The sequence below is a fragment of the Mirounga angustirostris genome, unplaced genomic scaffold (assembly GCF_029215605.1).
Source record: "Mirounga angustirostris isolate CCGP_5_RB_7025 unplaced genomic scaffold, mMirAng1.0.hap1 SCAF_7, whole genome shotgun sequence".
Lineage (NCBI taxonomy): Eukaryota > Metazoa > Chordata > Mammalia > Carnivora > Phocidae > Mirounga > Mirounga angustirostris.
This window is the reverse complement of record NW_026991715.1, coordinates 111,969,761-111,993,147: the sequence shown is the minus strand read 5'-3', so window position 1 is coordinate 111,993,147 and position 23,387 is coordinate 111,969,761. Positions and strand designations below refer to the sequence as shown.

At 54.7% G+C, this 23,387-nt stretch overlaps 1 protein-coding gene across 9 annotated transcripts in view; it reads right to left on the bottom strand.

The window, feature by feature from the left end:
* TNIP1 (TNFAIP3 interacting protein 1) overlaps window positions 1-23,387 on the bottom strand; it is a 49,899-nt gene that overhangs the window by 11,457 nt on the left and 15,055 nt on the right. For 6 of the 9 annotated variants that reach the window (XM_064596636.1, XM_064596637.1, XM_045902464.3 and 3 more), the window contains exons 2-9: window positions 17,352-17,523; window positions 16,038-16,172; window positions 14,598-14,683; window positions 13,165-13,248; window positions 10,347-10,538; window positions 6,644-6,738; window positions 4,944-5,064; window positions 784-873 (exon numbers count right to left, since the gene is read on the bottom strand). In XM_064596636.1, coding sequence (XP_064452706.1) covers window positions 784-873; window positions 4,944-5,064; window positions 6,644-6,738; window positions 10,347-10,538; window positions 13,165-13,248; window positions 14,598-14,683; window positions 16,038-16,172; window positions 17,352-17,487 — 939 coding nt within the window. In that variant the 5' untranslated portion in view covers window positions 17,488-17,523. The remainder of the gene's footprint in view (window positions 1-783; window positions 874-4,943; window positions 5,065-6,643; window positions 6,739-10,346; window positions 10,539-13,164; window positions 13,249-14,597; window positions 14,684-16,037; window positions 16,173-17,351; window positions 17,524-23,387) is intronic. The other 3 variants (XM_064596638.1, XM_054513949.2, XM_064596640.1) reach the window with 2 other exon arrangements.

Here is a 23,387-nt window from a genome sequence, read left to right as displayed (position 1 = left end):
GGCATCCCTAGGTGGTGAGGTTCTCAGTATTTTTCTAATGAGCATTATGTTACTTTTGTCATCATAACAAAGACCTCACAGCAATACAAAAAGAAAACTAGAACTGATATGCACACATAAGCAAAGACTGAGGGAGGCCTGACCTGCACATGTGCTGGAGGCCCAGGGAGGGCAGCAAGGCCCAGGAATCCATAGGAGAAGCTGAGCTGTGAGGGGAGGAGTGGCTAAGACAACAGACAGGATCGGGCTTCCACCTCCAGTCTGGAAATACTGGCCCGGGATGGGAGATGGAGGAGGCACATGGGCACAGCCTCAACTCTGGAGACTTCCAGCTGGTGAGAAGCAGTGCTACTAGAAGGCGTCGGATCCTCTCCTTCTGTGACAGTCGCCCCCCGCCCCGACCCAGCTTCCCCAGTGACAGAGGAGCCCCAGGCTCCCCATCCCTGATGCTGCCACCTGCCTACCTCATCACAGCCTCCTTCCACCATCCAGGGTGTACCACGGGAGCCTTCCTAAACTATCCCCCTGCCAACAATTTTAGGCCAGGCCCCAAACGCCACCTCTTCCGAGTGACCCTTGTAGGCAGGGGAACTGATTAAGAAACAAGAGCCCAGGACAAGGCAGCAGGTCTCTCCCACGGGCAGATGGTTCCGTGGTCACCATGGCAACTAACCACGGTGACCTGGGATGAGACAGGGGGCCAGGAGGGCCTTTGTCCTGCCAGACCCAGGAGGGAAGGAGAGTCCTCCTTGACCACCACCACCACCCCCTCCAGCCACCTACCTCAGCGCGTTGTTGTTCCAGCATCTTCACCTTCTTCTCAGCCGCACCCAAGGCCCCCACCTCTGGGGTCTTCCCTGCTGCCACACAGGCCTGGGGAGCACCAGAGAACGGCCCTCAGCAAAGCCTCAAAGAACAGTTCTGTCGCCCACTCGGTGCTCCTTGAAGGCCTACACCCAGGGACCCAGCCCTTGGTCTCCCACTTCTCTAATCTGCCCACCGGCCAGGACACCACTACACATCCCAGCCATGACTAAGCCTGCTCTGGAAAGTCTACCAGATCATCATTCCTCCTCCCCTGCCCTCCTGCCCTCCGCTCGCTCCCCTTCCCATGGCCACCTCTTGCCCTGCTCAGACTCCATCTCTAAGGTACTGCCACCATCCCCCACCCAACATCAACCAAAAATCCTCTGACCTAGAAGGCAAGAGTTACAGATTTTTTTTTAACATTTTCTAAAATGTTTACTTATAAAGCTTTTTAGAAAGATATGGAATAAAGACGTGCATGTGTGATCAGTACATGTATGTGTGTTTCCTAGCTCTGTCCTTTGCGAGAGCCTAACACGGTGACACTCCAGTGGCAGTGGGCACACCTAGTGCCCAGATCTTGGTTTCTAAGTGCTGCTCTCCAACAACAAGACATAGGGTTCCTTAGAGAAGTGGTTGATTCCAGGGGCAGGGAAAACATAAGCAAGAATTTGCAGTATCTTGTACCAGAAAATAAGAAAGTGCCTGGACACCTGGGTGGCTCAGTCAGTTAGGCTCAGGGCATAATCTCGGGGTTGTGAGATCGAGCCCCATGTCGGGCTCTGCACTGGGGGTGAAGCTTGCTTGAGATCTTTCCCTCTGCCCCTCCGCCACCTCTCTAAAATAAATAAATCAATCTTATTAAAAAAAAAAGGAAGTGCTCAATAATAATATGATGAAGAAGAAGAAAGGCATGTCTTGTGGGTACAGGAGACAACGTGAAAGAGCGTCCCATGGCCAAAGCTGGAACAATCTGAACAAAAATATAAATCATGGTCGTACTGGATTATAACCCAAAGAATAAAATAAATATCCTCGAGTCCATAACTGGTGGAAAGGAATAGCTGAATAAATAAATAAGTGGGGGAGAAGGGATGACTCTCCCCTACAGAAGAATTCCAATTACTGAATATAGAAGGAGCGAGGGAAATTCAAAATCTACGACGGTAATGATGATCTCTGCGGGTGAGACCCACCATGGATACTAAAATTAGTGAGAAGTATAAGGAGAAACAGGATATTTGCACAGACTTAAAGTTCCTCCTCAAAAATAAGTACTTATTAACTACAAGGGGAAAACTGTTCCTTTAGTATGGAGAAACTGACACACACCCCCTCAGCCATGCAATCAGGTGGACAGTGATAAGACACACTGATGTCACGTGCCCTTGCCAGGACGCACCGGGAAGTGCACAGCGTCACTCCTGTGGTGTTCTCGTCCAAGTGCACACCCTTCATCTAATCACAGTTAAGCCCACATTGAGGGACGCGCTACAAAATCACTGGCCTGTAGAACTCCCAAGTGTCAAGCTCGTGAAAGACAAGGCATGGCTGGGGATGGTCACAGACTGGAGGAAGCTAAGGAAATGTGGAGTCCTGGACTGGCGGCGCCCACACGGAATGTGCAGGAGGAGGACGCGAGTGAGAAACTGGTGAAATCTGAACAAAGTCTATAGTTTAGTTAATAGTACTGTTTATTTTCTAGTTTCGATCACCGAACCGCAGTTATGTAACTTGTCAAGGGGGTATGGGAATTCTCTGGACTGCTTTTGCAACTCTTCTGTAAATCTAAAGTTATTTCAAAGTAAGAAAAAAAAATTTTTGAACTAGGAAATGCTGGGGCGAAAGGGCAGAACAGGCTCAGGAGGCCAGCAGCGGAGTGCTGGTTCTCGCTCCGAGTCCAGCCTGAGCCCAAGACCCACACCCCTTCTGGGCCTTGGTACCAGGAGGTCAAACAAGATGGGCTCCAAAGGCCCCAGACTCTGGTGTCCTGTGGGCTTGTCAGCATCTGTCCTGGGGTCACTGCCCACATTCTCTCTATCCCCTGCCTTCCTGCCCCCTCCACACTCCCCCAGTGCTGGGGTGGGAGTGGAGGGTGGGGCGGGCCATGAGGGCAGAACTCGTGAGGCTCCAGTGCCCCCTGCAGGCTAAGGTCTGTCAGCACACCACAGAACCAGGGAGGAAGGGGAGCGGGCTGGGGAAGCCCTCCAGGGACCCTCGCCTTTCCGGAAGGCAAGAGATGGGCCTGCCCCTAGAAGCCCGCTGCCTCCTTACAGGGCAAGGAGGAAGAGGGGATGGGGGCTCCTGGGGGTACACCCTTAACCTCCACGAAGAAGAGAAGAGTCAGCCCACCGGGCTGCTAGCACCAAAGCGGCCATTAAAAGCAACAGCTGGGCGCCTGGGTGGCTCAGTTGGTTAAGCGACTGCCTTCGGCTCAGGTCATGATCCTGGAGTCCCTGGATCGAGTCCCGCATCGGGCTCCCTGCTTAGCAGGGAGTCTGCTTCTCCCTCTGGCCCTCCTCCCTCTCGTGCTCTCTGTCTCTCATTCTCTCTCTCTCTCAAATAAATAAATAAAATCTTAAAAAAAAAAAAAAATCTTTAAAAAAAGAAAGCAACAGCTAACGTTCACGGGTTACCACGCGCCCCGCGCTAAACCTACTTCACGGGTATCACGTCACTGAGCCCTCCCACCATCCTTTGAGGCCAGTGTTACCGCTTCCATTTTACAGAAGAAGAAACTGAAGCCACACGGTTGGTCTACGTAACTCATCCAAGGTGGCCGTGCTGGCCAGAGGTGGAGCCAGCATTCAGGCCGCGTGTGGCTCTAGGGGGCCAGCTCCGCCACCGCCGAAACACATGCCCCCCGCGGGCCCTGCCTCCCCGGCAGGCTGCTAGGATGAGCTGGACCTCCGGGGAGTCGAGCGGCAGGAGCGGACACCGAAGCGCTCGGGAAAGTGAAGAGGCCTGCCCACTGAATCCCACACCCGTGGTGGCTCAGGGAACGCACGGGAGACCGGGGGCTCCACCAGGCACTTCCACAAGAGGACGGCCAAGGCAGGCTCTGCCCTGAGGGGTAAATGGAGGAAGGGAGGGGCTTCACGGGCTGGAGTGCAGACCGTCATTTAACAGCATGGGTCTCTGCCGCACTGCTGGTGGCCTGCTGGCAGGTGATGCAGGGATCTTGATGACAGGAAGTCACGTGACCTCTCCACACCTCCTGCCACGGCTGTGTCATGGAGTAATTGGCCCGGCCCTGCCTAGCATACGTGCAGAGCGGAGATCCAAATAGGATGACAGATTTGCAAGTCCCAGGTACGTTCCCCATTGCCACATAGTAACGAGAAATTAAGTTATTAAGGTAATTGTTGCTATTACATAGGTGTGGGGTTTGTTAAAGATGTTGAGTCCTGCTGTGCAGCCATTAAACCCCATTAAAAGGGGAAAACGTGTCAGGAAAAAGCTGGGACTCAGCTCTGCAGGAAGGGGAAAGGCACAGACCGGGCAAGGGAGGAGAGCCAGCTCGTGCCAGCTCGTGCGTGGGAACTGGATGTGAGCCACAGCTGGGAGCGGCCGTGGGAAGGGGTGCCCGGCCATGGCAATGTCAGCTAACCCCTACTTCTCTCCAGGTCAGAGGCCCCAGGACGCAATCCCAGGAACTTACCCGAGTCCCCTGAGGGGCTTTCTCCACCCAACACCCTAATTCTGCCAGGAATATCTGAGATGTTAAACTGACTTTTGAGACCCACCCAACAGAGATCTTCACAAACGGGAACACGTTTAGGGAATGTGCCCAGACCGAGCGAAGGACTCGACACCACTTTCTATGAGCAGTGGCCAAAGGAACTGGAGCTACTCAGCCTGGAGAAGAGAAGGTCTGTGGGGGCCACCGAGCCATGGTCATGGCCAGCAGCCCGAGCGTGTATGCCAGGGGATGGGATGCGGAATGAGGGCTGAGGAGTAGAAGCTCCAGGGGCGCGGGCTGTCAGGCTAAGCTAAGGAGACGCTGTCTATCGAAAACCTTGTAAGAGGGATGCTGGCTGCAGCAGGAGATGGTGGGCTCACTGCCATGGGACGCAGCAGCAGAGGCCTGGCCCTGGTGATCGAGGATGCCATGGAAGGAGTTTCTGGGCACGTACCTGCTGCTGTCCGGCCACTCCCTTCTTGCCTGTGCCTTCTGTCTTTGGTGAGCCTGGCTGCCCACAGGCATTCTCTTTGCCACAGCTCATCAACAACTTCTTGAGCTCCATATTTTCCTCCCTGGGTCAGAGGCAAACAGAGAGGTCACATTGCTGGCCCTGCGTTAAGGAGGCTGGGGTCCTCGGACCTACTACTCATCTGAAGTGTAGCTGCATCCTGGAGAAGAAGCAGGACCCTGAAACCTGCCCTTGGGGAGGACAAAAGAAGGCATCCCTAGGCCCCTTTGCTGGCAATCTGGGCTTCTCTAGAAGTCTCTGGTCATCAACAGCAGGGTTTCCCAATTGTGTGAGGTCTGCATACATGAGATCTCCAGGATGCATCCAAACCTGCATTAAATGACCCTGATCACGCTCCAGGGAGAAAGGTACACCCTTTCCAGTCAGTTTCAAACTTCCTGTGTGGAGCAGGGAACAGTCTTAGCTGAGGCTAACAGGTCTGGAGCTCTCCTCCAGGACATGCTGGTCTGCGTTGTTCACAGGGAGAGGGCAGGCTTCAGGCTCAGAGCCTCCCGTGGGTCGCGGCACTTGGCCAGAACTTAGTAACACCCCTCCATGTTCATTTTATTTATTGTTGGGGTTGTCTTCTATTCATTGCAGGTAATGCTGTTTTCCATTAACTCCAGGGCAAGTTTTCTTTATCATAATTTTAAGTAAAAACACGATTCAAATCAAAGCAAATTCTTAAATCAATAAGGTAGGTGACATAGGACATAATAAAAAGTGTTGATGTGGGTTCAGGTATGACTGAAATAGGGAAAATATTTACGTTGTATCTGCCAGCTAAGTTTCCATGTAATAATAGAAAAACAGAGAAGTCAAGTGGCTTTCCAAAGGTCACACAGCAGGGACTTGCACTCATGCCTTCTAGTCATGAGTCTTTCCTCCAGCCTGCGGTCTTAGATCCATGGATGGAGTCATTATGGCTCTAACACTCCCAACTGTTAGGCCATGCGGAAGTAAATACACATATGCTGACTCAAAATGGCACAGTGAATCAGTAGTTACACATTGCGCTCCCTGGGCCTCAGTCTCCCCTCTGCACAATGCGGGGTCTGACCTGCCTAACCTCGAGGGGCCCTTCAAACTCTGACAGTCAAGAGCAGTGTTTCTCAAGTGTGATCCTGGGTCTACCTACATTGGAATCACAGAGGCCCTCGGGAAAATGCCTAGGCCTGCCTCATCCACTGAATCAGGATCTCAGCAGAGGAGGGAGGGGTGGGAGTGTGAACGTGTAATGCCTTCCCTGACCCTCAGTGATCCTGAGGCATAATGAAATCCGAGAGCCAGCAGGCAAATGAGGGACCCCTGACGGTCAGCAGGAAGACGGCAGGACACGATGGTGACCAGCAGAGGGCAGCAAAGCGCTGAGCCCTTGCCCAACAGCAGGCAGGCCGCTCGCTGTTACCAGGCTAAGGGGCCAAGTTCCCAAGGAGCACAATTTGTGCGGACCTTCTTCTGAAGCTCTCAAGGCACTCTAGAACAGTATTAGAAGGGCCGGAGAAGGTGCCCAAGGAGAAGGACCAAGAGACCTGACATCCAAAGCCTCAGAGCCCTCAACCCTCAGCCCAGAAATCGGTGCCAGGTACTACCCCTCTCCTCCTGCCCGTCTGACTCCTCGCTCCTGAGGAGCTTGGACTTACCACAGCCTCTCAGCAGCCTGATCCCGCTGTTCCAGGCCCTTGTCCAGCTTGGCCTTCAGGGCCTCATTCTCCTTCCGCAGCTGCTCACACAGGGTCTGCACGGCAGAGGGGTAGACAAGGGGCAAGGTGAGGGAAGGGGTGCATCCCAAATGCAGGCTGAGGATGGAGGACAGGGGAGGGGCCATAGACACACCAGGTCCCAACACATTATCCCCTTTGCGTGGCCCTCACCCAGGCCCTCTCAGGACAGCTGGGAATCCAGGTGCTAGGCCCATGCAGGCTCCTCTATGCATCCTCCCCCTCAGGAGCCAGCCATGAGGATGCCTGACCAAGAATCAGCCACAGGACCTTCTGGTCTTACTAGGCAGAGGGCTCCATCCCTCCTCCTCCTCCACTGCTATTCCCACAGCGTAGAACACCCTTCCTCACCAGCCCTCCCCCAGCTGACTTCTATTCCTGCTTCAGGTCTTAGCCTAAACATCACGTCATAGAGCAAGCCTCCCCGACTCCCACACCTCGGGTGAGTGAGGTCACTGCCATTATCCTTGCTCACAGGCCCCGTTCTCACCCTGCTTAGGACTTGTGACAAGTACAGCTGAAGAACCACCAGTCTGTGAGCGCCCGGAGGCCCAGGACCCCCTCCCCGCTCTCCTGTCCGCTGCCAGATCCCCAGCCCAGCTCAGGACCTCACGCAGCCAACGCTCAACTCTGCTGAAGGAATGCCCGACTGCATGACGGAGGGGTCCAGTGAAGGAACCAACAGTGAGGAGAGGAGTCCTAGGAGGCCTGTGAGCTAGTCAATCTGGAGAATGTCAGAGGCTTCTGGTGTGGCCAGATGGCAAGACAGGGCATTCGGTCAAGACCTCAGCAAGGTCTCAGGTGTAGCTCGGGCTTGCTTCACTTCGGAGACACAGATCCCCCCTCTCCGCATGGGGACAACGTTCCTCCTCTGCCTCCTTTACAGACAAGCAAGAGCCCTGGGGTGCAAGGGCCCTGTGGCCTGCTAGTCCCCTGATGCTATCTGAGGACTCCTGCTGGGAGCACGGCGATGGGATGGGGCATGGAAGATGGGACGGCCAGGCCCAGGGAGGGCAGGGGTGCCGACTAGGAATGTGCTGCAGGTGTCGGTACGAAGTTACTCCCTCTTCCGACAAATACTCAGTGAGCACCTAGTACACGTCACGTCCATGGCCAGGTGCTCTTCTGCTCGCTGCTCGTGGGAGCTGCACGGCTTCCCCAAAGCTACTTAACTCATCTCTGTTTTAAAAGCAGCCAGTGCAGGTGATGTGATGTGCATGAGGTTGCACAGCTGCTAAGAATCACCACTGGGACTGTACTCCATGTGGCAGACGGAAAGCGGGGTGTCCCCCGCTGCCCCCCGCCCCCCGCTGCGCCGCGGGCGCAGAGAGGGGCGGGAAGGCCTGTAGCCCGTGGCAATCACCGCCTTCCATGGCTCCCTTCCGGTTCCAAGCCCCGGGCTCTCTGCCATCAGCTGACTACTCCTGGCCCGTGAAAGTGCGCAGCCGTGACATGAGTCCACTTCTGGGCTGGCCCAGGCACAACTCTCCGGTCTCTCTCTCTCGTGCCAAAGGGCACGAGATGCCAGGCTGTCTGTCGGCATGGGCCGCTCAGTAACTGAGGAGCAGAAACAAGCCCCAACCACACGGAATCTGAGAGAAAACTGCACAGTAGCCAGGGAGATTTCAGAGTTGCCTGTTTCCACAGCAAAACCCAGCCCTTTCTGGCTAACACAGGGGAGACCCGGGAAGGCTGCGTGGAGGAGACAGCCTGGAAATGGAGGCTGGTAGGACACGAGGGATCCGAGGCCGAGAGGACAGAACACTACCGTGACTGGTTCCAGTGTCTAGCAGAGGCCTTGCACCATACGTGCCTTTGACAGTGTTTGTTGAGTGAACCAAGAAACAAATCAATGAATAAATGAGGAGGAACTAGATTAATGTGCCTCCACCCAGAGGCTAGACAAATACCCAGGATGCCACGGCCCTGGGCGGGAACAGAATGTCCTGCTCCCAGTCACTAAGGGAAGGCCGGGACGAGGACTCGTGTGCTGTCGACCTCCCAGTTCAGAGGGCTATTTTCTCCGCGTCTCTGGGCAAATGCCCCAGAAACGAAACAGCTGGTGGAGGGAGGATGTCACTAAGATCATCACCTTCCATCAGAGGGGCCAAGAGAGCTTACCTGTGAGGTCCTTTGATCACTCACTCACTCACCCGCTCAAAAATGTGCACGAAACACCCGCTAAATGCTGGGCACTGGGATACAGTGGTGAATATGACAGAGAAGGTGCCTGCCCCGCCTTGTGAGCCTTATATTTGAGCAGGGAGCGCAGGGGAAAAAAAATGAAGCACAAAGTAGATAAACCACCCAAGAAAATAAAGTTATTAACAAACTATGGTAAGAGCCAAGAAGGCAACACACACAGGAGCTCGAGATATAAAAAAATACGAGAGTTTGGCAGGACCCTCTTTTAGGAGGCCCGGTATCAATCGCCATTTCAAAGCCAAAAAGTTGACACTCAAAGTGATCTCACCAAGAACGGGTGCAGGGCACCATCTTCACCTCCCCAGAGCTCGGCTCGGACACCTCTAAGCCTCTGTGATAGCAGAAAGACTTCTCCCTCAGCCTGGAACCCCCAGGCCCTCACTGTGTCCCCCACTGACTCCCCTCAACATGCCCTTCCCTCATGGTGGGATGGGAGTCCTGCCTTCTCCCTGGAGTCCTCTGCCCCTCACCTCTCTCCTCACACCTGTCTCCAGCCTGGACCCCCCTCCGGCTCTTGTCAGCCCAGCCCTTCCCGAGGTCACACACAGCAGACTCCCCCCTCACCACTGCCCCCAATCAACTGGACCATCTTGAATGTCTGCTGACACGAGTGAGACCATAGATCCGTGACCGAACAGTGACTGGCACAGAGGGAGGAAGGAGACTTCAGGTTATGCCTTGTCACTAAGGTGACAGGCACTCAGGTCCTCCTAGAGCCTCAGTTTCGCTATCTGGGAATCCTTCCCTACCCAAGGCCCTTGAGGCTAAGATCCCCTGCCCAGTACAGATGACTGATGCCCACGAAACCCTACCAGTGACCACTTGCTGTGTTTGAGGCTGCCCTGGCTGCTTCATTAATACAGCAATCCCAGGAGGCAGGCATTCCCAACTCCATGTTACTGAAAGGGACAGTGCGGGACAGAGAGGATAAGTGACCTGTCCATCGTCATACAGCAAAAAACCCCAAAAAGTCACTACTAGAACCAAGGACCATTCTATTCCAAGGCCTGGCCTGGCCTAGGAAGGAATCTGACTTCACTCCCACGATGCAGGGAGGGTTGGGAGGCAGGTGAGGATGATGCTTCGAGCATGGGATTTAGAGCATGACAGGCTGAGGTCTGAATCCCAACTCTTCCACCTACTAGAGGTAGGACTGCTACCAACCTGCCCACATCCATGCCCCGGTGGTATCCCCAGCCATGAAATTTGCATTGCCCACCCACGTTTTCCAATTTCCTTCCTCTTCCTCGTGCCTTCCCACACCTTCCTGACCTTGCTCACCACCCTGAAAGGTAAGCCCGGAGTCAGCCCCCAACGTCACCCTCAGAGGTGCCTGTGGTACCCCTGGCTTCCCAGGAAGAACGGGGGCAGGTGGGGGGGCACACCTGCCGTCCGCGGCCCCCCTCCTAGCTGGCCTCACCTGCAGGATGGAGGTGCGCTGCTCATTCTTGTGCACTTTGGAGGCCAGCCGGTTGAATTCGAGGGCCATGCGGCCCAGGTGCGTGAAGAGCTGGGTGCGGTCCGGCTCCTCGGCGCACACGCTCAGTGTGGTCTCCAGGCGCTGCAGATGCAGCATCAGGTTGCTGTCCTCGTGGGGCGGGGGGTCGAACGCCTGGCGGGAGGGAAGGCACACCGACCACTCATCACCGGCCATTCTCCCTTGGTTTCCCCATGCCTCATGACTCAGTTTCCCCTCTAAGCCTCGCTCAGCCCAGGGAAATTCTCCAGTTACACAGGTTCCCTGTCTGGGGCTGACTCATGGGGCAGGACCTGGGACTCCCAGGCCACAGGCTGGCTTACCAGCAGCAGGCCACCTTCCTCCCACACTCTGGGCCTCACTGAGTGCCTGTGGGTAAACCACTCATCCACCAGGCCTCTAAATCCTCCTCTACTAAATGTACACACACTCCTCCCTTCCCTTCTACGTCATAGGGTTCTTATGAGGGTGAATGACATGTGAAAGCTGCAAGCTCAGGAGAGGGGTGTCACTCTATAAACAGCACTGCTTCTTTGGTTCCGGGACCCTTGAGCAGGGAGCCATGCAGAGACCAAAACTGTCTGACTTTTACGTCTACAGGTGTGTCTTCTAGGGAACGGTCCAAGCATTTACCAACTCATCAGAGAACCCCAGAGTCAAAACGGGTCAGGAACCATTGCTTTAGAGGGTTCAAAGAGTCCCAATCTAGTAAAGTATATAAGAAATGAAGCAAACTGTGGGAGTCCAATCTCAATAATCAGTCTCTCTCTCTCTCTCTTTAGCCACCTCTCCTCTGCCTAGAACATTCTTACCAAAGACAATGGTGCCCTAGTTATGCCAACACCATGCCCAAGGATCCTCACTGGCACCTTACAGCTCACCGCATCGAGCCCCGCTCCCCTGACGGGTATCTGAGTCCCCACCTTCCCCTGCCTGAGCCTCTACATACCAGGCCCCGTGCCCCCTCAGTCTTCATTCCCGCAGTGTCCCCTCTGCCCATCCTTCCCAGCCCTGCCCACGTTTCAGCTCCTCTAGCAGCCTCCCCGAAACATTTATGGAAGTCACAGACGTCAGTGCCATGGGGAGCCTCAGGGCTCAGGCTGAGAAACCACAGCACGGGCAGAAGGAACTTGTCCGAAGTTGCCCAGTGATTCAGCGGCAGAGCCAGGACTGGAATGTAGGCTTCTGACTCTTGATCCAGTTCAGTGCCCTGCCACACGGAGCTCCCTTGTCTCTCTGTGCTCCGCGGCCTGGAAATGCCCTACGGCCACAATGCGGTGCTCAGCGAATGCCTCCGTAGCATTGTTAGCCCCTTCTCCTAACAGGAGGGAAAGCTCCTGCTTCAACTGGGCATTCATTCCCCCACTGCCTCTTCCCACAAAGGATCTGAGGTGGTGAACGCTGCTCTATTTAAGGCTCATGAACTGCTTCATGCCTACGATGTCTCCCACCAGCCTGCAAGCTCCCAAGGGGCAGGGAGGCCGTCTTGCCTCTGCTTGGCACAGACTAGGCACATGGTGGGGCTAAGAAGGAACTTATTAACAAGATGGTTAACTACTGGTCCAAGTGAGAGAGTGAAATACTCTCTGAGCCGGGGGGGTGAGGGGGTGGGGGGGTGGGGGAGTGTCTTTCCTCCTCAACCAGCATCTCAGAACCTTCAGGGATAGAGCAGGAGAACCCTTCTGATACTCAGACCTACCTGATACGGTGAGGAGCCGCTTGTCACTGAGGGCATGCTAGTGTAAGCCGGATGACCACTTGATGGGGACCTTGCACAGGGGGGGAGGGGAAACTAACAGATACAACATGCCACCAGTGAACTAAGGAGCAACATCTGCCCCCTAGTTCTTGGTGGGAGGAGGAAACAGAGACCATGGGGAAGAGTCAGGCCACTTACTGCCTTATAACCACCACCAAAAAAATCTCAAAGTGGACACGGAGGGAGAAGGAGGAGAGGACAGCACTTTAAGACTTTTCAAGAATGTTCTAGACCAGGGGGCGCCTGGGTGGCTCAGTTGGTTCAGCTCAGGTCATGATCCTGGAGTCCCGGGATCGAGTCCTGCATCGGGCTCCCTGCTTGGCGGGGAATCTGCTTCATCCTCTGACCCTCCCCCCGCCACGCTCGCTCTCTCAAATAGATAAATAAAAATCTTTATTAAAAAAAAAAAAGGATGTTCTAGACCTTTTGCATGGTTCTCCACTAAGTCTGCCATTTTAAGAGACAGCAGAGGGGGACACAGTTGGAATAAAGGCAACAAGTAGGGTAAGATAAGGAAAGAGGATGCTGGATAGACACCTCCAGAGCTGAAGGAGTGTGTGTGTGTGTGTGTGTGTGTGCATAAATGCCCTGAAGGAGTGCCTGGGAGGAACAGAGAGCCTGCACAAAAGGGTAAATCACCTGCCTTAAGCTGTTCTGGGTTTCTCTGGCCCTTTCTACTCCAGCCAGGCTAGGAGCCCACAGGCCCAAAAGCTGAGTCATAGTGTGTGGAGGTGCCCAGCACAAGGCCGAGACCAGCAGGGCTGGCAATGTGCCCAGACTTTCTCAATGGTCCGGTGCCTGGATGGCCCCAGTAGGGGAAGTCACCAGCCAGGAATTTGCATATGTGAGCGAGAAGCACCCCCTGCCCTGGCCCCTTATGTATCCCCAAGTGACTCCAGAGTGCCCAAGGGATCCGAGTGGATCCTGTGCCTCTCCACCAGGGCCAGGTGACTGAAACAGAGAGGAGACGTGGGATGAGCCGGGGACCCGCCATCTACTCACCATGGTGTTTCTGGGGTGGCCGCCGCTCGCTGGCGAAGAAGTCTGCTCCTCAGCGGGGACCACTTCAAATTCAGAGGAGGTGCCCTGTACAGAAAGGGAGTTAGGAACTGCCTGAGAGGAAAACACCTCGCCCCTCCTCCGGGGCCTCGTGACAGAGCAGCAGTTCATCCGGGCAGCCCCTCCACGTGGAGGCTGAGCTCACGGGGCAACTCCATATCACTTCCTGTGAGACCACAGAGCAGGATTCCCGCACCCCACTGTGTGATCTGAGGTCACTTTCCCCTCCGCGGCCAGTTCCCTCATCTGCAGAACAGGGATATTGGACTAGTGACCTTGAACCACTAGCACTTTACAGCTGTATTCTCTTTTAAGGGCCTTGCACTTTTTAAATGTTTTCACAAATTCCATTGTTTCTCAAAGCAACCTACAGAGAGGTCAGAGGGCTATGTCCCCTTCGGACAGACGCGGAAACCGAGGGCATGTCATTAGTTCATGCAAAAGCAGGCAACACAGAGAGCAGTTAATATGGCCACCACAAGGTAGTCCCGTGCCAGCCTTGCCAACCCAGTGCCAGAGATCCCAGAGGAGTGGACCAATCTGCAATGAGTCCTAAGGGTACACCAACAAATTTGGAGAGACCTCCAGGGTTCACCCAAAAGCAGGGTGGTCAGGGACTTCCAGACGATTCACACCTCTCAGCCATACCAAGTGGAATGCACTGGTTGTGCAACCAACGGATAGGCCACTGATTCCCCTCAACCCGGAACTGGCTCTGGGATTGCTATTAAATCTGGTCTCCAAGGACTATCCCAGCCTTCCCTCGTCCCAGGAATGGGCAGACACATAGAAGGATCTCTGCACTCAGCTTTGGCTGAGCCTCCCGGCCACCAAGAGCCCAGCTCTGGATCTCAGCCCTGCCCGAGAAAGTCTCCCTTTCACCTCCACTTCCCAGTGGTCTGTGCGACCTCACGACAAAACTCTCTTCCCTCTCTGGACCTCATCTGTAGGATGAAGACCCTACACAATATGGCCACTAGGGTCCCTTCCAGTCCTAGGATACCAAGAAGAAATTCTCAAGGCAAATCTGGAGAAGACACTTTCTGAACGCCCTTGGAGAATGAGAGTTCCAGGTCACATCTATCCACTCTCCCAGCACTGTGCACAGTCAACACAGGGTTGGCCTTACGCAACTCTGCAGATGGGAGGAACGCCTTGTGCATCCCGGGGTCTTCCTGGTAAGTGTTAACTATGACCTTCGTTTGAAAACAGGGAAACCGAGGCCCCAGGGAGACAGAGATCAACTTGTCCAGTATCACCTAGCAAGTCAAAACACAAGTTTTTTGACCTCAACCCTCTCTCTCCAAGTTCTCGTATCTGCCAATGGGCCCTTGAGGTCCAGACAACTTTCAGCCATGACTCCAAATGGAACTTACGCTGGATGGAGGTTTTTGGACCGGCTCTGGTTTGTCGCTGGGGTGTGCAGGGTCAGCAGGCGGTGCTGGGCCACCTGTATCCTTTCCTGGAAAATTGAGAACACATGGATAAGCAGCAGGAAAAGGGGGGAAAGCCCACATACCACGCCCTCGAGGACAGCCTGGGCCAGAAGAGTTCTCTCCCTACATGAGTCTTGGAAAATGGGAGGTGGTCCCACCAGGGACCGGTAGCCTAGGAAAATGACTGAAATGATGAGATAGAGCCTGGGCAGACAGACCATCTTCTTTGGAATTGCTGGGAAAATCCCAAGGTGGCCACTGCTCCTCGCTACCCTGGACCTGCCTTGGTGATGACAAGGGGGACACTTTACGATTAACAAAGTATTTTTATATTTATCATCTCAGCCAGTTCTTGGGTCAGCTCGGTATCTCCATTTTCAAGTAAGAAAATGGGACGCAGGGAAAGGTCACCAACCAGCGCACAGTCACATGGCCAGCCACGGCAAAACCAGGGCTCAGACTCGGCCCTCCCTCTGACCTCCTGGAGCCGCTGGAGGGTGGCTGCACCTCTCCCTCGGGGGGTGGGCCCGGCGCCAAGCTGGGACTCTGCAATCACCGCTGAGTGGACCAGTGGAGGCTGGAAGCGCCCACTGACTGCAGCACAGTGGACTCTGGTCTCATCACTTTCCTCCACTTGTCCATTCAGCAAATGTAACCACCAGCCAGCGGAAGGCCGGCACACCGGCCTGGGCAAAGACTGGAGGAGGGCTGCAGCAGAAGGCACCTGAGCCTCATGTGTGGGGACCTTTTCTTTCCTTGTCCCCGACCTTGCCCTGTACTCGGAGACACGCTGAGGAATGCACGGTGACCCCACTCGGGACTGCAAGCCTTCCTCATAGCCAATGCTTTCCTTTAATAGGTAGTATGCATACCTTACACCTGAAATACACTGCAGCAGGCTAATAGGAAATCCAGATTCTTCCACGGGCCTCAGCTTCCCCCATGGTAAAATGCAAAAAGGGGGGCCAGCCCAGAGAGCTTTCAACCCATGTGCCAACTCTGAGCGACCCAAAGTAGCTGCGGGGAACTCTATGCCTGGCACATAGTAGCTGCTCATTAAAGATCTGCTGAATAAATATGCTGCTACAGATACTGAGGCCACATCCTGGGTGCAGGGGATTGTGATCCATCACTAATGTCTGCCAGGGCCTCAGGAGTGCTGAGTCACCAGCCATTTTTGGACAGAATTATTCTGAGGTTCCTTCCATGTCTGACCTTCTGAGGGATGCTGTAGACAAAACATGACTAGGAGGAGGGTCTGTGGCCTCAGGATCAATGGAGGAGATGTGGGTTTCCAAATGAGGAGGGAGACCACTGTTCAGCGTCTAGAGAGTTAGGAGTCTGGGGAAAGGCAGAGGTCCACCTGGGCCCCCCTCGTACCTGTGAGCTCAGCCAGGTGGTCGAAGGAGGCCAAAGAGGGAGATGGTGGTGGGAGCAGCTCACTGTCCTTGACCAGCTCCTCTGCCTTCTGCCGCAATCTGGATGCTTCCATCTGGGACTCTTCCAAAAGCTCCCCTGGGGAGACAACGGGGAGCAAAGGAGTTACTTAGCTCAGTGCACCCGTTCTCCTGGCCCCACACCCATAAGCCTGCTTCCGTGTGGCTCCTGATGCTGCGGGCCCTGGGCTGTGCCCCCACCATTGCCCCGTGGGCTGAGTGCGACACACATCATTCCAGCCCCCAAGCAGAGATGGGCCAGGGAAAGAAGGGGCCCCGCAATCAGGGAAAATGGAGTAGAAAGGAACCGAGGACAAACTCCTGGCCTCCAGGCACTGTCCTCCTGCCCCACTCCTGCCATACCTGGCCAGGGACTCTACAGAAAGCCAGGGGCTCTCCAAGACCAGCCATCATGGCCCCTGGGGGCTACCCACAGCCTACACCCCCCAGTCAGGGGCTGCCTGAAGGGAGGAGACATTGGGTAATACCACCACCCCTCTGGGCCTCAGTTTTCCTTCTACAAGTGGAGAATGGGAAACTCCATTCCTCCTTCTCTAATCTGCCATTCCAAGCAGAGATCTGCCAAGCAAGGAGTAAGCAGTTGGAAAATCAGGGACCTATGCTCACCCCCAAAGCCTAAGGCCAGAGAAGGTGGCAGCAAAGCAAAGGAAGAGTTTTAGGGGTGTGGAGAGCAGAGAGACTCCTCTGGACAGGGTATCAGTGAATCCTGCACATGGAGGATGAGATGGCCTCCGGGCTGGTTCAGTCATGGGGAGGTAAGCAGACCTGCTCCAGGCAACGGGGACAGCTCGAGCAAAAGCCAGGAAAAAAGAAACCAAGGGACCTATCCCCGCTTTGCTTCAAGCCAAGCTCAGCTCCCTGCTCCAACACATGGGGACTGTGCCCTTGTTGCCCTGGTGAGGCCAGCTCTCCCATTGCTGGTGCTTCCAGAAGACGAGACCATTCTGTTTCCACGAGCACAAAACGGCCATTCCAGCCCCTCCTCCCTCCCCCACCCCACGCCTCCTTCTAGGTCCCTCGGGTATCCTGAGTCCTACCATCCTGGTGCTGGGGTGCTGAGAATCGGGGCTGGGGATGCTGCCAACATGCTACGGAAGAGCACAAAGACAGAGCTGCGAGGCAGGAGCCAACGCCGGGCCAGGCGGGGCAGAGGGACGACTCGGGTGGAGGCAGATGCCAGCTAGCATGGCAGGCTGCGGGGAGGAGGCTTGCAGGGAGAGCGCAGGCTCTGTTTTACCTAACATCTTTATCCCTTGCATTTTTTCCTTCAGTCGGGAATTCTCCTCCACTAGGCGCTCAAAAGCCGCAGAAGCCTCTCCCAGAGGTACGCTGCCCCCAGGGTCGTAGATCCGGTATGGTCCTCTCCCTTCCATGAGGGCGGCTCAACCCCTGCCGCGGCGCCCACCTGGCTGTAAGGACAACAGCAGTAGATGAGGGGGCTGGCCAGGCCATTGGCGCACCCTAGTCCGTCCGCGCCCCCGGAAGGCGGTCCCCATCACCCAGAAGAGAACACGGCGCTTGGGGCTGCTCTGGCCACAGGATGGCGGAGCGGCACGGTCACCTCCTTTGAGCTGGACACTGCATCTCTATTAAGAGACAACCCCAGAGAGGCAGCAGTTCCTTTCAGCAGCCTCACTGCACTGCTGGTTCATTTGGAACAGCAACCTGCGTGAGCTGCCAGTGGGGTACAAGAAAGAGCAACGGACTTGGGAGTCAAACAACCTGAGTCCCTGTCCTATCGGTGGGGTCCAGAAGGATGGGGACCCTGCATCACCGCAGCCCCAGTGCCCAGCTCAGTAGAGCTAGAAAGTGAGTGCCCAGTGAACGCTTAGGGAATTAATCAATGGCCTCGCCATTAATTCACTGCGGGACCGCGGGCAGTCCCTTCCCCGCTCTGAGGGGAAATGAAAGTCTTACACGGAATCAGCGATCTTCAGAGTAACACGCCTGGGCCCTAAGGGATAAGCAAGTCAATCCAATCCCAAGTTTCATTTATAGGTACATTCTCTTCTCTAGAAGAAAGAAGAAGAAGAAAAAACCCTGACTAACATTTAATACGCTAATTGACACTGTCACCCTCGTCCTTCAGTCCCATGTCACGTACGGTCTGTCCCTTCCAGTTCTAATGAACAGATGAATTTTCCACCCAACCACTCTCTCCTCTTGCAGCCAGGGTTTTGCATCAACCCGTTCCATTTCGTCTGCTGTATTTCGTTTGACACCGCCGTGCAAAGCGACTTCAGAATCCTAGTTCTGTAACTTAGCAGAGAAACATCCTTCTTCCATTCATCCAGCAGTTATTTATTGAGCATCTACTCTGCCCTAGGTACCAGTCCGGGTGCTGCGAAATGATCCGCTAATAATACAGACAAAAAGCCCTCATGGAGCTCACCTTCTAGTGGCCAAGGAAGGGCCAAGGAAGAGAGGAAGATAAACAGATTTTTAGGGGTGTTTAAAACATCTATGGACAAAAGTTAAGCAGGGAAGTATGACGCAGGGACTTTAATTTTAAGTGGAACTGTCAGGGAAAGGCCTTGCAGAGAAGGAGGCATTTTAGCAAAGACCCGAAGGGGTTGAGGGAACTAGCCACCTGAGGGAAGAATACTCTAGGCAGAGAGAAGAGTTAAGTGCAAAGGTCCCGAGGCTGAAAAACTGATCCAGCTTCCAGCCCTGCAAAGAGCTGGCCAACGGGAAAGAGCTCCACTGGGGGCCTCAGAAGGACTCGGGGCCCCAAAACCTCCCTCCCAAGGTCACCACCCCTAGGGCAAAGACTGTTTCAGTCAGGAATCCACAAAGCCCCTCTGAGCACCCACACAGGGCTCACTGAAAGAAAAGAGTGAACAAGGACTAATAATGTCAGCCCCATTCATTAACCGGGACTAATCATGACAGGCCCCCTTGCCAGGCACCGCACTCACCGTTTCGGGGGCATTATCTCCGTTAAGCCATTCAACAACCCTAAGATACAGGCCTTAACCTCGCTGTGTGAGGGAGGCTCCGTGAGGTGACGTAATGCAGCCAGGATTACGTGGCCGGCACTAGAGAGTCAAGATGCAACTCTGGTTCTGCCTCAGAAAGCGAGTTAAATTAACCACCCCCTACCCCCCAGCTACACTGGCTCCACATCCCCAACAAGACTCAGGCCCCAGCGAGTTCCAGCCTGGGGGGTAATACCTGCCCAGCCATCAGGTACCCTCTGGGCTGTTTCCCTTACCTTGCGGCACAGGAAGTAACAAGGATTTTGCCCCGAGGGTCCATATTAGCGCGGAATGACGTGGGCCAGAAAGAAAAACAAGAGTTCTCATGAGTGGGACCCCTCCCCCAAAGACTGAGAAGCAGAAGATGAAAACACACTTCGAGAGGCACCCACGCCCGGCTGGGCCCCACAGAAGCAAAGGACAGCTGCCCACACGCCCAACACAAAAGTCATCACTTAGTGTAGGGGGGGCTTGTTTTCAACTTGAGAAGGTCAAAGTTACACAGCAGAGCAGTTCAAGCACCCAAGTGTTCACTGAAGTATGAGACGGGATAAGGCACTTAGCATGTTGACTGGCATATAGCAAGGTGCTCAGAATGTTGGTAGACATGGGGGGCGGGGAGTCCTTCCTCTGTGCTCCCCACTCCTCCTCAGGTGCCTTTCCAGCAAAACCCTTACGGCCCAGGATGCAGTGCAAGTGACTGGTGTAAGCACCTGCGCATTTGACGGAGAAGGTCCTGGAGCGGGGAGCGTGCTCTGCTCATCTGCCCCCAGCACAGGTCTGGTGCTTGGAAGGTGAGCCGTGACTGAGAACTGAACGGGGTTCCCAAACGGGGAGACAGAGGGCTGGAGGAGGCTTGTAGCCACTTTTGGTGATTCGCGGTCCCATGTGTCCTGGATCCTGCTCACCCCTCTACATTCGCCCTGAACAGAACTCACAGCTGACATTACGTATGATGTGGGTATGTTTTTCACTCCACATCTGGCTTGCCCAGTAGACCAGGAGCTCCCCGAGAGCAGGGCCAGGTCCACCTTGTCCGCCAGTGTATGTTCCGGGTGGTCCAGAACAGAGCTTCAGTAAGCCTCTAATCAGAGAGACTGAAGGACCAAAGGAGCCCGTGACCTGGCTCTGTCACAAGAGGCCATGTGAAAGCATCCCGAGAGCCCGGCTGTGACCCACCGACCAGTGGTACTCTGGACAACCATATACTTCTGGAACCAGGGCTAGCACAACCGTGCTCCCTCAGAGATGCCCAGACATACGGCCAAGCGACAGAGCAGGATGTGGGCTACAGGAATCGAAACCCCATCTCCGTGTCCTCCAAATTGTGTGATGCTCAGGTTCTCCTTCAGCATTGGGAAGCTGACATGGAAGGGGGGTCAGGGAAGCCAAGGAAGGAGCAAGCAGGGCTACTCCCCCGGATTCCGGCCTTGCAGGCGGAGCTGGGGGAACAGGATGGCAGGCAGTAGGCCAACAGAACCCACACAAAGCAGCCTGATGTGAGAAAACCCTCTCTGGAGCTCAGGGGGAGCCACCCCAGGGAGGGCCTGGGCTTCCGGAGGGAAGAAACACAAATAGAGAAACAGGGAATTTCCACATCCTGCTGACCTCATGCCCAGATGGTCAGGGACAGTTCCAGGATGACTTCTGGGCAGACAGGAACTCTCCTCCTGTCAGTGTAGTTTCTAGAACGTTTCCTGAAAAGGGGAATCATTCCCAGGATGACAGAGCTGGAAGGGAATCTCCAAGAGCAACAGGATGACCATTAGCAGGCATCCAGAGGCCCTCTGAGGGAGGGGCTGCGTCACTCCCCTGCCTCCTGAGCGGACGGCTGGCCTCTGCTCGTCACAGACGGCACAGTGTGTGTGGAGGGGGGAGGAGGTGCGGACCCCAGCCCCTACACGGGGCAGTACCGGAGGTCAGTGCCCAGGCATCCTGGGCATCAGCTCACCTGACTCTCCCTCACAGTGTAAGGGCAATGAGTCAGGGCCCAGAACATGAAGACCAAGGTCACCCAACAAGTCAGGATGGAGCTGGGACTAGAAGGTCCTTGCTCTCTCTCTAGTCTGCCCACTGCCCTCGCACTCCGTTTCAGCTCCTGCACTGAAGAGCTTTGGCCCAGCAGAGACTGTCTTGTTATCAGCCACGTTCTGGTGCCGGGAGGGGGGCTCCCAGGCCCTCCAAAGGAGGTGAGTTTGCATAGCCTGTAACATCTGCAAAATACCTAGTATTTTCCCAAGCTTTGTTTTCCCATCTGATTGTCATAACAGTCTTGGGAAGAAGGCAGGGCCGGTGTCCGTTTGACAGATGAGGAAACTGAGGCCCACTTGGGAACGTTAATAAGCTCAAACTAAGGCCGCCGGGCACTGGCCACACGCTGGGGATAAATGAAGTTCTCCCCGCCCCAGAGGGAAAAGTCCAAGCAGATCTCTGGTACCGGGAGCCAGGAGGTCCCAAGAGGTCCCAGGAGGTCACCAACGGCCACCTCCCCAGGCAGAGGCAGGGGCTGCCCGGGATGCCAGTGGGAGAGGCTAACGGAGGGCTGAAGGGAAGTGGTCTCTAGGACAGAGAATCAGAAGGTGCTAGATCTACTCTGCTGCCTTTCATGGCCATGGGCAAGCCTGTGCACTCTCTGCACGTCAGTTCCCTCGTGTGCAAAGGGAGGAACCTGGACTAGAGAAACCAGGTGATGGTGTCGAGCTGGCCTAAGGATCCACAGAGACCCAAGCCTCGGGAGCCAGCAGCAAGGCAAGGAAAGAGAGGGGATCTGACATACTCAGGATGGTACAGCCATGGAGTCCGGAAGAAAGGGTCCCGACGTGATGCGGGGTGTGGGGTGAAGCAGGTGAGGCACGCAGCACAACACTGAAAGGGGTTCTGGGAGGCAGGAGCCCTGCTCCTGGGCTGCACCTGGGGGCCTCACCAGTGTCTGCCCCTCCCTCATCCCAGCCCTGTCTGCCCCTGTCCCCCGCTGGAGGCTGCATGCCTTTTCTGAGCCTCCACTGCGTATGCTGCAAAACAGGGATAAGGAGGGCGCCTGGGTGGCTCAGTCGTTAAGCATCTGCCTTCGGCTCAGGTCATGATCCCAGAGTCCTGGGATCGAGCCCCGCATCGGGCCCCCTGCTTGGCAGGAAGCCTGCTTCTCCCTCTCCCACTCCCCCTGCTTGTGTTCCCTCTCTCACTGTCTCTCTCTCTGTCAAATAAATAAATAAATAAATAATCTTATATAAAAAAAAAAAACACAGGGGTAAGGAGAGAACCTACCTGTTGTCAGATTAATGAAATTAAATGCAACGATATGTGTACGGTGGGAAGGGAGTTCTCACTTTCTACTTCGTACTTCCTGATTATTGATTTACTCAACAAGAAACACATTCATTTTATAATAATAAAATTTCCAAAGTAATAATGATTTGTGTATAGCACCTAGTTAAATGCCTAGCACGCAATGGGTTCTCAGTAAAAGGTTGGGGCAGCCCCACAACTCTGCCCCACTGATTTAGGGCCAAGTCTCCCCCACTCCCATCTACTCCCCCTTTTAATGGAGTTTTTAGGTTCCTCTGCTGGCTCAGTAAGCTAGGTTGTGACACCCACTTAATTTCTGGTAACTGCAAAAAGCCATTAAGCAGGGACACTGGTCCAACCACAGTCAGTGAAGATGCGGCTCCCAAAAGCCGATGGACCGAGAAACCACACTCTTGAAAGACAGGGGAGCATCTGAGCCTCCTTTTCCTCAACTGTAGGTGGGAATATCCTGCAATATCCCCCAGGGATGACAGGAAGTCATGAAAGCACCTTGCAAACTAAAGCAAAAATCTCTCCATATTCTTACTTCATGATGCTCTCTGCCCCCCCACCCCCACCCCAGCCCCATTCACCATCAGGGGAACTACGGACCCAGGGTCATCCATCAAAGAGCCCACCTTGGCATCCTTGCCACGAGCCCAGGGCTTACTCGGTCTTTACAACAATTCAGTAATAAAGAGGCTGCAGGTATATCATGTAATACAAGGAACTGAGCCCAGAAGCTGTGGGATCTAGGCAAGGACCACCAGAGCAAACATCTGCCCCTCACTGGGCCTCAGTTTCCCAAAAGGAGGGGTTTGTATTTGCAACACTAGCAATAACATAAGGGATCGACTAGACAACCTTTAAGGCCCCTTCTAGTTCTGACATTCTGGAACCTGCAATTTATTATCACCCCTTTCTATAACCTTCTGACCTTGAGAAGGCTGCTCTCCTCAGCTCCAATCCCTCCTAATGCCCAGGTGGATTTCCCTGAACCAAGAGGCCTC